The sequence below is a fragment of the Myzus persicae genome, unplaced genomic scaffold (genome assembly GCF_001856785.1).
Source record: "Myzus persicae strain clone G006 unplaced genomic scaffold, MPER_G0061.0, whole genome shotgun sequence".
NCBI classification, from domain to species: domain Eukaryota; kingdom Metazoa; phylum Arthropoda; class Insecta; order Hemiptera; family Aphididae; genus Myzus; species Myzus persicae.
This window is the reverse complement of record NW_019100958.1, coordinates 102,280-116,249: the sequence shown is the minus strand read 5'-3', so window position 1 is coordinate 116,249 and position 13,970 is coordinate 102,280. Positions and strand designations below refer to the sequence as shown.

The 13,970-nt window shown below is 33.7% G+C and overlaps 1 protein-coding gene across 2 annotated transcripts; it reads right to left on the bottom strand.

The window, feature by feature from the left end:
• Positions 1-1,731: 1,731 nt before the first annotated feature.
• LOC111027060 (cuticle protein 7-like) lies at positions 1,732-4,545 on the bottom strand. Of its 2 annotated transcripts, none has more exons than XM_022305279.1 (2): positions 4,248-4,545; positions 1,732-2,544 (listed from the first exon to the last, which is right to left on the bottom strand). In XM_022305279.1, the coding sequence occupies exons 1-2, from the start codon at positions 4,260-4,262 to the stop codon at positions 1,888-1,890; spliced, it is 672 nt and encodes a 223-aa protein (XP_022160971.1). In that variant the 5' UTR covers positions 4,263-4,545; the 3' UTR covers positions 1,732-1,887. The 2 variants fall into 2 exon arrangements, with proteins under 2 accessions (XP_022160971.1, XP_022160970.1); XM_022305278.1 differs by having other exon boundaries at positions 1,732-2,547; positions 4,248-4,538.
• Positions 4,546-13,970: the final 9,425 nt, after the last annotated feature.

Below are 13,970 nucleotides of genomic sequence, written 5' to 3'. Positions count from 1 at the left end.
TCGCCACAACAATACACAGGGTAGATTAATTGTTAGTCATTTTTAACATACAAACATATAAAAACTGTACATCGTAATTGTAATGGCAATCACATCCACATCATTAAAAAATTACACGAACATTGTTTAGTCTGTGAATACCATTCCTAGGTAAACCGAACTAACCGAACTAAAATACTACGTACATCGTATGCACGGCTGCATCCGAATTGCATGCCAAAAAAAAAATGTCCAAATTATTATTATACTGTAACGTAATTTTTCATTGTAATATTAACCTTTAAAAAAATGCTATTATACTATTTTATTATTTAAAAAAAATGTTTCTATATTGACATATTTTATTATTATGAATTATTATTATATATTATTTTGTTTATTTAAATTGTAATATTGTGTGCCCAAAATGTCAAAAAAAACTACCAAATTTAAAAATAATATTATTTAAAATACACTCACTTGCAGATTACCCTAAACTGCAATAGTTTTATTTAACTAATGGCCTTTGTTGTCGATGAAAAAAAAATAGTTTTATTTTATGATTCTTATTCACAGTGTCACCTTCTACAATATATTTTATATGTTTTATTGTAATGTAACAAAATCCCGATCCTCCAGTTGAAAAGTAAGTTATTTATTTGGATATATCCCTCTAAGACAGCGTTTCTTAAACTTTTTTATCCGTGGAACCCTTTTTTATGTGCACTTTCAACGTGGACCCCCAACTTTTTTTAGCTTTTTTTTATTGAGCTCTTAACAATAAATTATTACAGCTCGACAATTAGAACCACTGCATTGTTTCAATATTTTCAATGCGTCATTTTATGTAAGGAATATTTGCAATAAAAGTTATAATTATGTGTCAAAATTTAAAATTTTGAATAAAAAACCACAAGTTTCGGGGAACCCTGAAGTGACCTCCGCGGAACCCTGGGGTTCAACGGAACACAGTTTAAGAAACGCTGCTTTAAGAGATGGCATGCAATTCGGACAAACCCCTTCAAGAGACGGCATGCAATTCGGACAACCCGATTTATATTTATTTTTTTGGCATGCAATTCGGATGCACCGGTATGCACTACTGCAGTGATTTCTAACCAATGGGCCGCGGCCCACATGTGGATCTCCAGCAGCGCGGTACTGGGCCGTGAACCATATAAATCTTTAATAATATTTAATGTTATATATGTATTTAAAATAATATTATATATATTTTTAGTATATACCTTGTAGTATTTCTGGTTATAATAATATTTATCAATAGTATCTACACCCTATAGTGTCAAATAAGTGCGTATTATTAACGTTAGATATAGGAATAAACTGAATGTTGAAAGCGATTTAATTCTAAAACCATGACAGTTTTCATCCCAATATTGACTCTCTCGCGAAGGACTAGGTGATGTCAAAAATCACATTGAATTGTTGAACTTGTGATTAAGTTTGATAAACAATTGATTTTTCAATTCTTTTTAGTTCTATAACAACTGACGTTTGTACACACACACACACACACACACACACACATATATATATATATATATTTATATATTTATGCATTCGTATACGGGTGAGCTATTTGTGGGCCTCAATAAGATTTTTTTACAAAATCGGTGGTCCGCACAGCTAAAAACGTTGGGAACCGCTGAGCTACTGTGCAGCTGCTAATATATAGAGGTATTGGGTAGGCACCTAAGTAAAATCAATATTACGAACACCAAGTTTGGCGAGTAAAAATATAATGGAATTTATTAAGGATCGATCTCGTTTAACAACAATTCTTTAATAACAGGTAGTTATATAATGAACAATATAATACAGTCGTAGGTAATAATTATTATAATATAGTCATCATTGGACGATAAGATTAACGTTGTACGGACTCGATCAGTACGATCTGTACGGGTAATAGGAAGGTCGCTGCTTGTAGGCGGATTTGTGCAACGGGGCGTCCGGGTAAGCCGGGTAAGCGGGCTCGGCGGCGGCCGTCGGGTAAGCGGCGTCGGCGGCGTGCTGGTAGACGGCGGCCGGTGCCGGACGGTAAGCGGCGGACAAGGATGGCTTGTAGGCTGGTTTATAGGCCGGTCGGTAAGCGGCGGCGGCGGTGGCGGCGGCGGCAGGTCGGTAAGCAGGGGCGGCGGCCACCGGTCGGTAAGCGGGGGCGTCGGCGGACGGGTGGCCCTCCTTGGACACGACCGCGTTGAAGCCGTTCTCCTCGTCGGCCGTGTAGTCGACCACGCGCCTGGTGCCGTCCGGTTCGACGACCGTGTACTGTCCTCTGACGTTGTCGCCGTCCCTCACTTCGGTCTGCGTCTTGTAGTCGCCCGTGTACGCGTCGGACACGTCGTACGCGAAGTTGTATTTGGGCGGGGCGGAGGGGTGCTCGTCGTCGGCGGCGGCCGCGCGCCCGTAGTAGCCGTTGTGCCGGTGGTCGGGCTGTGGCCGAGCGGCCGCTCCGTAACCGTACACTGACAAGGGACTGCCCGACGTCGTCTGCAGCAGTGATGACGCGGCGATGACGACCACGACCTGCAGCGACCGCATCTGCTAAAAAAAGGAGCAAAGCGATGAGGGTTTTTGTTTCGGACTCAATTTTTCAATACACGAAATCGAGTTTACTGTACCGTTAATTAATTTTAATATATTTACCAACTCCTTTTCAACGCTCAGAAAATAAAAATGCGTCGTGTATTTATATTATACATTGTATGAATTTAACTGGGTCATCAGTTTTTTACAGAGTCTAACATTAATTTATTCAATTGAAATTAAATGATAATATTATAATGTTTACGCCAAATGAAATAACTTAACCTACACTGGTACATATTATGGGCCTATATATATATAAGTATTGAAAGAACTACTCTTCCCATTTTTTTATGAGAACATTGAGGGTCGGATATAATATTATGATATTTTATTTCTTCAGCTATCGTAGTGGAATCTGGAAATACACAACCATTTAAATGTCACTATAGTGCTGGGAGTATTATGCAATATTAGTATATTACTAAATAATATTATATTATATTACAGTAATGCGTTTCACACCGATTAGTGTAACTAGTGTAAGTTGTACTTGATTGCGAAAAACAAAAGTGACACCCTGATACGCGCACAAAACGTATGATTTTTTCAGGAGAGCGATTTTAACATTTAAAATTATCAGGTTTTTTATTTATAAATTGTTCATTTTTGTAGATACAAATGTGTATGAATGCTTCAAATTCTATCGAAAGTGTTATATTTATTCTACATGGATATAATATACATGTTTTTTATTAAAATACTTTCATTAGTTCTATGAGAACTCGAAACTCTAAATTTGGAGATGTGTCAAACTATTCTTATAATCTTATCTATTAAGGCTAATTATAATAATAATATGTATAGTGTATTAATTGGGTGTAAACAAATTTGGAAAAAACTGTAAGCTAACGTTTCTGGCCCTATAGGGGATATTATATAGTATTTTAGCTGGTTCATTGTTGTATTTTATAAAGAAAATCGAATGTGGCGAGCTTTTACTGACAGGTTAGGTTAACTCGTCTGGTATATATTCATGTCGAAAAAAAAAATTTTTTTATTAAAATGTATACATTATTTTACATAGAGAGGTATTATTGAAAAAGGTTTAATATCAAAAGGTAAAATAATGAGTTTTGAGTGATCATTATAGTATATAATAATGTTAGCTATTGAAAGTTATAAACAACACATTTTTTCCGATGTGATGTTGCGACATAAACGAGTTCTTTAGAGAGATGTGTTTGGACCACTGAAGTCTGAAACTAACACCTAGTATACCTAACCTAACCTATAGTTTTGGAACTAAGAATTCCGAATTAGGTATTCTGATAAAATACGTGCAGCTTAATATTATAAACATATTTATAGCAAAATAGGTATGTTATTATTGCTCGGCTACCCGAAAACCTGCACGACATGTAATCAGCAATTACTTCTCATACGTTCAACGATAAATAAATATTATATAATATAACACTATACATACCAACTATTACCTACCCGCTACTTTGACATGCACATCGCAGAAAACTATAAAAAAAAACTAAGTTTAAAAAAGTAGATATTTTCGGCAAACGTGCGAACACATATTTTTTTGATGTATCTATGAGGGCCCTATGTATCTTCATATATTTTAATAATAATATTGGAACAAACGATAAATTCCGGCGAGGTCTGTACATGATATATAGATTTCAACCGTATCGTAGACTTACCGCGTAGAGTGACATTGCAGCTGTATAGTATATCGTCGTTCCTTCTGCACGACAATATTTAGCTTTATACGCGCAGAACTGACTGTGCGATCCGACTGCTCTCGAGAGTGCACTATATAGGTTTGGACGGAAAATCGAAGGGATTGCACTGTAGCAATGTGTAGAGCAATAACGGCTTTATATAGGAAAACGGTAATATTAATTGCGATTCGTATAATACAGACGAGCGTGCGCGAGTCGAAACACTGAAAGCCTACGATCACCCGACGCGTATTTATACTTGAAAAATAACACGACATACGGGAGACCTGTACCCGATACTGCATGCGGCTATCGTACGAGACGGAGGAAAGAAAGGTAGAGAAAAACGAAGGACTAGGTATAGACGGCTACTCGCGTGGCCTCGGGCTTTATCCCGGCCCCGAGATGATATACTTGTGTGTGTGTGTGTGTGTGTGTGTGTGTGTGTGTGTGTGTGGTGAATGATAATAATTGGATTCCTCGGTGCCCACGGTTCGCGTAGACGGCCGCGCTTAAGAACGAAACCCGGAGTCAAACGTCGCCGAGTGCGCGTGAGAACGGCCCTCGTTATTATTGCTAGGTAGATAATGATAACGTTATATATATACGTATATTATGATGATATGGGATAACACAAGATCGTAATATCGATCGTCGTCGGTTTCGCACGAGCCCGCTGTACCTGGGTCGATGCACTTTTCGGCTTCAAGTGTAATATTACCGACACACGACTACCTCTTCGCGACGCGTCCTGCAGGGTGATTCTCCGAGCGTACTTCACCCCACGTCCCGCAACCGTTTCGTCGTCGATCGATCAATGTATTCGAGTTCTGATATTTCTATTTGAAAAAAAAACAGGAGTTTGTACAGCCGCGGGAGCGAGGATAGTCTCTGCGAGGATAGTCTCTGCGACGATAGTCTCTGCGACGATTTACAGAATGTGTCGTGGCCTTTAAATGTGTAATTCAAAATTCCAGAAAAATAGAATTCGCGCAAATCCATCGCTGTAAACGAAAATCGGGGAGAGCGCTGAATGCCCTCGGCGAATCACTCTACGTTGATTATAATGAAATAATAACCATAATAATATGCGATGTTCATTGACGCGATGTGCGGCCAGAGATAAGGCACGGCTCAAAACGACTAAACTCTAAAAGTATAAATTTCATGAACACTGTCATAAAATATGCGTTGAATACGTCTCGCAATATCTCAACTCTACACTAGCAATATTCCACGCTGGAACCGGCTTTGTGGAAAACTGCGTTTGATGAAACCCGCCTTAGCTAGGTACTTCTGTAATAGGTACATTTTTATGCTAAATATTTGTATGATATAATAATATTTATTACGATTTTTTATTTTTACGCGCCTGAGGAAATACTCGCACATTACAAATAATGATCTCATACTTCTATTATATAGGTACCTATTATGTTAATGTACATGACATTATTTATTATATATTTATTTAAGGTCCACTTTTATGGTATATTACTATATTAGTTACAGCGGTACAAACTTACATTAAATTATATGTCCACAACAATAAATTAGCATTTAGCCTAGCTATAATGTGGAACGAATTATTTTATCGTTTTATATTGACAATCCATTACATATTTATTATTATTTAAATTGGGCGGAGTGTTTAAAGTTGTTTAAAATTAAATGAATTACATATAATTAAAATGTTATCCGGGAATAAGCGTTATACAATTATACCTTATACGTATATCATATATATTATAATATATTGTAAGAACCGATGGTTGATCAACCGCTTAGACGGTTGAGTCAAGACAATATTCAGTTTTAGAAAACGAAATCGGTCGCAGTGGCTCTTAAACGATTGTGTACCTATTTCCTTCTATATATATTACAGTAGAAACCTGATTAACCGTCCCTCTCTGTTATCCGTCATCGTCGAGAAAAACATCTCAGCTTTTTCACTTACGTAAAATAGTAAATACTGTTGTACCTATGTGCCGGCCAGTTTGGTGCACACAGAAGTTAAATTAAATAAGAAAAATAAATACAGTATCGTATTCGTAGTAGGTAATTGGACAAAGAAGCAAATGAGCTGAGGCAGCACATGGCAAAATTGCATTTAAGCACCGTGGTAGAAGGGCAGTGAGGGTCCTATACAGCGAGGCCGGTATGTTTGATTGTGTCTCTTATTTTTGTGTTTGTTTTCAAAATAATAAAAGTAATTTGAATAATGTGAATCTGTCAATTTTGTGAACCGTTCGAAAGATAAGTATACGACAATACGGTATATTGCCGCTCAAAAAGCTCGAGCCTCGGAGAAACAAAAGAAGATGACGAACTATTTCGTTTAGTATATATATTATGTACGTTTATATTATTTTTTTATGAACACCCGTAAAGTATATACGTTTGTGGTAAATTTTCGGTTAGCCTCATATTCGGTTAACTGTCACAGTCTCGGTCCCGATAGTGACTGTTAATCGAGTTTATACTGCGCATGTTATTTAGTCATTTATGTATAACGCACTATACTTACTTATAATATAATCAAGGAAAATGAAAACTGATAGAATAAATTAAAGAGAGTGAAGGATTTTGAAGGCAATAAGCTCGCCGGAATTGTCGCCAAAATTTGCTGGGGTTTTAATTTTTCTTAGACTTTTTATCCTTACACACAATTATTATTATTATTATATTATATACATGATATGCACATTGGCCCAATTGCACTTTACCGTAGCGATGAGCTTAGATGTACATAATATTATAGCCGTACATCAATCGCTCCAAAATGATCTTTTTACCTGTGAGAAATCTATCGATTGAGCATCGTGTCAAATCCAATGAAAATTTTTACATATTGATTCCGCCTGCCATAAATCAGCTGAATATTTATTAATAATTATTCGTATTAATAACAGCAAAATGTTGAATGCTTACTGCTTACATTGTGGGTACATTAGTAGTATTATAAATAAAAGTGATTAGCAGTTCGCTCATAATAAAATTGCATTGCTGAAATAGAATATTCCATGAACAAATACAAACTGATTCGTATTTAATTATAAGAGGGCTAAACAAAAATAAAACATGCAAAAAAAAAAAAATAATTAAACTAAAAAAAAAATACATAACAAACATTTTTGACAGTTATTTAAATGAATAAATTGATGGATTCACTTAAATAAAACTGCCGTGAAACCACCGTTTTAAAAACATTTTGTAAGAAAACCAATCACTAGGTCTTTGAATTATATCATTTTACTATTTTAACAAATTTTACATTGTGTTCAGTTGCTTTTTTTTACCACGAATCATTATGTATGTAGAATTATTATGTTATATTTTTCGTTGTTTAAATTGTTTTTATTTAAACAAAAACAATTATGATAAGCCTGGGTGTACCGATACTGTTAACTAAAAAAAAAAAAAAAACACTGTATAATATCATACATCGGTTATCGTTTAGTAAACAGTCAGCGGAATTGTTAGGCGAAATCGATTAAACCCCAATCCAAGATACAATACACATCTTGTGCCATATAAACATACAGATATGTACCCAGTGTCCCAGTACTCCCAGTAGTTACTATGTACGAGTAACACGTGAAGAGTAATATATACAGTTATTTTCTATTTTTCTAATTAAGCCAAAAGGAAAAGGACGACCGGAAAACAAGGTTGCTGCGTTCTATATATACCAATATACCTACCTAAGATATATCGGATATGGACGTGTGGTATATGAATTCCAATGAACTTTATACATGTTACGTATATATATCTTCGAAAGTAGGTACAAAGCAGTACAGCACCCAATAAACTAATCTCGTGACTCGTATTATTGAATCGAATGTGAACGCAAATGAAATAACACATGTGTAATGCCTTTCGCAAACTGCAAGACCGTTGAAATGACTTTCGTTGTAAAAGAATAACTATAAAAAAATAATAATAATAAATAACGAGTAAAATTGTTTTCATACGTAACGTAATAATCGGTAGTAGGTAGTAGATTTTTGGTTTTATTTTTTTTTTTATAATTTAGCCCGTCAAAAAATATTTTTAGAAACGAACATTAATATTACGCAACAAAAAAAACCGTAGATAATAACTACACTGCGGCTGCAATTGAAATCGTTATAATTTATCATTTTTTTACAGTGGCACATAAAGTTCCTATTTGTAAACATATATATTATATAGGTTAGTGTTATTATGTATTATTATTTAATAGTTACCATATCAGTTATAATCACATTAACACTATTTTTTCCTAATCGTTTATCAAAAAAATCTTCTTACATGTAGGTAAGAATAGTTTTATATACACCACTAAACCTATAATATCGTTCATCAAGTATTATTATGCGATTAAGTGTCGGAATCACATTATTGTGAAAGACACAGAAAACATGTGACGGTAAAAAGTGTACTGTTCCTGTGAACGGCTCAGAATTATGTAACGACGATCTATAGTCTATGTATATCTAGCTTTATCTAAATAGAGGATCGCAAAAAGTGACAATAAACTGAATAAACGTATTAATGTCCAGGCGTAATCCGGTATGACGTAAGTATAAAAAGTAAAACCAGTCGTATAGCTAACCTGGACCGAGAAAGAGCTCGGAAAACATGAGCGCGGTATAGAGGTATAGAGAAACAAAAACTGAAATAAAAAAATAAACATGGAAGTATGAGTACAGTTATACAAGACTTATCTCGCAAAGATCTTCTTTTTCCCGTTGACACGTGTCTGCGAAAAGAGCCGAAAACGTGACGAAGTTTATAATATTATAATATTACATCGTTATTCGTTACGTCGTTGGGCTTCGACTGTTGAAGAATTGACGTAATAACAACCGAGAAATTAATTATTGTTAATCGAATTGGAAATCGCCACCGTTATAATAATAACTCAGAGATAAGGCTTATTATTTTGAGGATTAAGCAGTGTGAAAACAGTTCGGCTCCCATATAGTGATGCCACATGGAAAATAAAGATAACGCTTTTGAGATTTTTTATTAAACGGTTAACAGCGTTAAACGTGTGTCCAAAAACAGTTTTTGACTCGTATTAGTTGAAATCTCCGAGGAAAGTGTTTCGTTCAAACCCTATTGGCTCACTCATATTATGATAGTTAAATATAAACCGGATATTGAGACGTAGGTAAGTATTTAAGACGATCAGAAACCCTGCATAAATTGCCATCTATTTTGCCCCGGGCCCCCTCAAAAAGTATACCAACATATCCATTCAGCAGTTAAGCACCGCGCGGTACCTGTAGGTATAGGACCTATCATAATTTTGCAAAACGCTTTTTTCCGCCGACGACCGGCGAAAAACCTTCGGCCCAAACATTACTGTTGCTACTGCAGCTGCCGCTGTTGTGCAAAGTTAATTACGGTTATTATTGTTGCTCACGTACAATATTCGGTTTGCCTGGACGTAGGCCAGTAGCTCTAATATCGCCCACGCAGACGTACGGCCGTAGTAGGTCTACATAATAATATAGTAAATTATGTTGCTTAGGTATAGATGTAGGTGTATTGTGTATACCTAGCAGAAATATCTAATACCTGTATAGTAGTATACTAATATTATATATTATGATATATTATTATCCGTAACGAGACGTAATGAGGCGCAACAGGTCGGGAACGTTTCATGAGGTACGCCGCCCTACAAATAACGCGAGCACAATAATAATAATATCATAATGTACCTGCCCGGTGTGTACGACGCCTGTGCGTCTATATTTCACAACTCCGTTCAACTTGACCCCGTGACTTCCACAGAGTCATTTACATCGGCCCCCGAGTGCACAGAGCTCGTGATTCGTTAGCGATATGTTGTGGTTTTTCTGAAATAATTGAGCCGCTAAACGCAATGACCGTCACCGCATTACAATGTAAATACAAAATGATTTCACGCATTGTTGCCTATACACTCCTGCAGTATTATTACCCACTCGAGTTCTTATACACGTCTTCTCAAATCATCGAGTGACAGAATGAAATACGTAGTATTGAAAAAACACTACGCTAACCCGCGTGTGTGGGATGGGGCCTGACTGTCGTATTATTATGTTTTACCCATTCCGACGTCGATAATCATAATTAAATAGGTACTTGATTAATTCCTGCTGAGAGGTTTTCGTCGTTATTGAAATTTACCAAGTAAACATGTAAATATATAAAACGATTTATAGCGTTATAAGGTATCTATAGGCAGGGGCCGAGTGGCCGGTCTGGAAATGGGAATTTTCCAGATGGCCTGGACCATATTATGGCCTGGTGGCCTGGCTATTTTGTCATATTTTTCTTTTAAATTTAATTTAATTTACAAAATATTAGAAAATGCAAAATGCATCAAAAATTTGTTTCTATTAAATTATTGTACTAGTAATAGTATTAGCCTAGTACAACCGTATTCTCGCTTTTGGATATAAAATTTCAAAATATTTGGTACATAAATATAGACATCAAACAAAATCAAGGCAATATATTGATATAGGCTGGTTATTTTCATAATAAAACATGGAAATAGATAATAATATCATCATAAATGTAGTTGGTGAGAAATCTAAGGTAGTATCTAAATTATTACTATAAATGTATAAATCTTTTTTATTATATTGTTTATAGTTTATGTATTTATTTATTACTTACTACCTTATACCTACTATACCTAAACCATTAAGACACAATATATAATTATTAATACAGTGGATGCCGCTATAAGACTCACGGATATAAGGTTCAATCGCTTATATCAGACTCAAAACCGTCTGAAACTGTCAGGACGTATCCAAATAAATTATAAAAAATTCAATTATAAGACTCGAATTTCGTGAAAAAAATGGTAAAAACTAAACATTTTTGGTTAAAAAATATAGGCACCTATACCCATCAATGACTGACAACACATTACGTTTAAACCTATATATTATTGCAACCGTTTAATTTAGAATATTTCTCAAATTATATCTCACACTTTATCGATCTGCATTTACTTAAAAGTTAAAACCTCAAAATATTGACTGAACGCGGGCAGATTAGTGACACGTAGGCAATGAAACAATAGCTGTTTCTATGTAAATAACACAGGTACACGTCTTATGCGCGTCCCAAACGCTTTCATTTAAATTTATTTGGACACGATTTGTATGCCATCGCAAATCCACTTCACAGATTCAAATACCACAATGATATTATCTGCACGTAGTAAACCACACGCGGGTAAATGTCAATGGGTCATTCGATAGATATAGTCATATAGAATTTAGACACGTATAGAATTCAGATCAGGATCGTTAGAGAATAAATATACGCTGGGAAATTTTGTGTGTACACGACATGTTATGTGCAAGTTTGTGCAGGTATAATGCGTATTATGCATTACATAACACGAGGTATAGGTATAATGAGGAGCGCATGAGTCAGGTCTTATAAAATGGTATACCTTCCTATATCTATTAGGTAAATATTAAATCGAGACACCGCGAGTAACATAATATTTCAACTCGATCTGGTATAACATATATGTATAATATATGGGACTATAATATTGTTGGGTATTATAATAAATTATTAATTAGTTGTTCAAAAGCTTAATTATTTGGACAGGTCCGAGAAAGTTCGTTTGAATGATTTTTGATTGTTGTGCCAACTTTGTTGTGCCGGTTTCACGTGGGTTGCCTTCATATTATATAAGACATTTTATCAAAATTTATTAAATATATATTTAATTACTAAAATGGTATGATAGAATATGGACAATAAAACAGTTTTCATTGCCATTAGAACATAATGTGTTACGTATTCACAAGATAATATTATGTTTCGAAAATTTGTTATTTTACGTGTAAACGACAAACCTAACGCTGTTGAGATTTTTAGAAGATTATTATCTAAGACTATTATCAAGAAAATATTAACAACACTTTTGATGGAATATTTATTTCTTTAATTTAGCCTCGATACCCAAACATTGATTAATTAATCATAGTTTACTATTCATGTAAAACAATAATTAGTAATAGTGACTTATTATTACTACGATATTATTATTATTATTGTATGGTATTATTAATAATTATAATACATAATATATTAAAATATACTTTAAACGATAATATGGGATACTAGCCATACTAAAATAGTGATGAACAAATCGTTATTATTGCTCCCGGTATTGTATATAATTTAAGTGTATTTAGCCATATTGTTCGTGTTAATCTTAAGGAGTAGAATAGGCAACTATTATAACAACCTCGGAGGTAAATTATAATATTGCAATGTTATTTTGATAATAAATGGTTCACCAGATTCCATATTCAAAGGGTCCCATATTGTCATTTATAGTAAGTACTTTATTTACCTAATGTACCTATAAAGTATAAATGTACAGAATATTTTACTGTGAATATTATTTGTTATTATAATATAAGGTATAATGTAAAGCATCCACGTCCCACATGTTTAAAAACAATATTTTTCATTATGTAATACTTATAAAGTTATAAATGTTTATTAACTTTTAATATCTGTAATAATTAGTGTAAGACACGCGTTCGACAACTGAAGATTTTATATTTCGAATAATATATGTATATTATTAATTATAATATTATAATATCTTTATAGTTCAGTTCTAAGTGCCATTAATTTAAACCTATTGTGATGTTTCTCAAGTGTTTTCCAAATCAAACGATTACATATTATATACTGTGTACCTACCTATGTATTTTTTTCTAGTTTAGCTTGAATAATACCTATTTATCTACCTCATTCCTCAAACCCGATCCAATAATACCATATAGGTACCGATATAATTTCTTCATGTTATATAATACAATTAATACCGTTATATTTATACATACATAAGTATATAATGTTTGATAACATTATTTATTTTGAATAAGTAGGCACTTAAATAAATGTTGAAGTCGTTAAATTGTTACTCCGTCTAATGAAAGCAGAAAAACCTGACATACCTCTATAAATTAGTGAAATCATTGGAACGTCAGAGTTTATTAAAACTCAATATTTTATTATAATGACACACAACAACAGTTTTGACGTATCTGGATGCAATAGTTTATTTTGAAATAATTATTCAAAATCAGCAGTTTAAATAATGTTATAGAAATAAATAATATAAGTCATAAGATTAAGTATGACATATTCCTAATGGCTAATACAATGTACAACAATAACTACATTTATAAAATATACATTTTTGGCATGTGAAGAATATTTAAACATTTTAAAAAAATATTTGTTTAAATATTAATGTTAAGAGGTTAAATTAAAGTGTATATTGAAAACGTTTAAATTATAATTTCTAATTTTCTACGGTGGTGATAAAATTGCAATGTTTTATGAGAAGTTTCTATTTACCCATAACATACCCGTAGAAAACACGAATTTTATTTATTGTTTCAATACTTAAATTATAACAAACAAAAGATTAAATAATGAATTTTTTTTATAAATTTGAAAGTTGGATATTAGAATGAAAACAAAATATACAATTGACGTCGAGCCAAATCGATATAGGTTATATATATATATATATCATTCAAATAGACGAAAAGGTATTAGGTTATTGGAGTACTGCTATCTTTCTGACATAGTTTTTTTTATGGATAACACTAACGAAAATTGATAATGATTGTTTTTTTTTTGCAGTCAATAACTTTTATT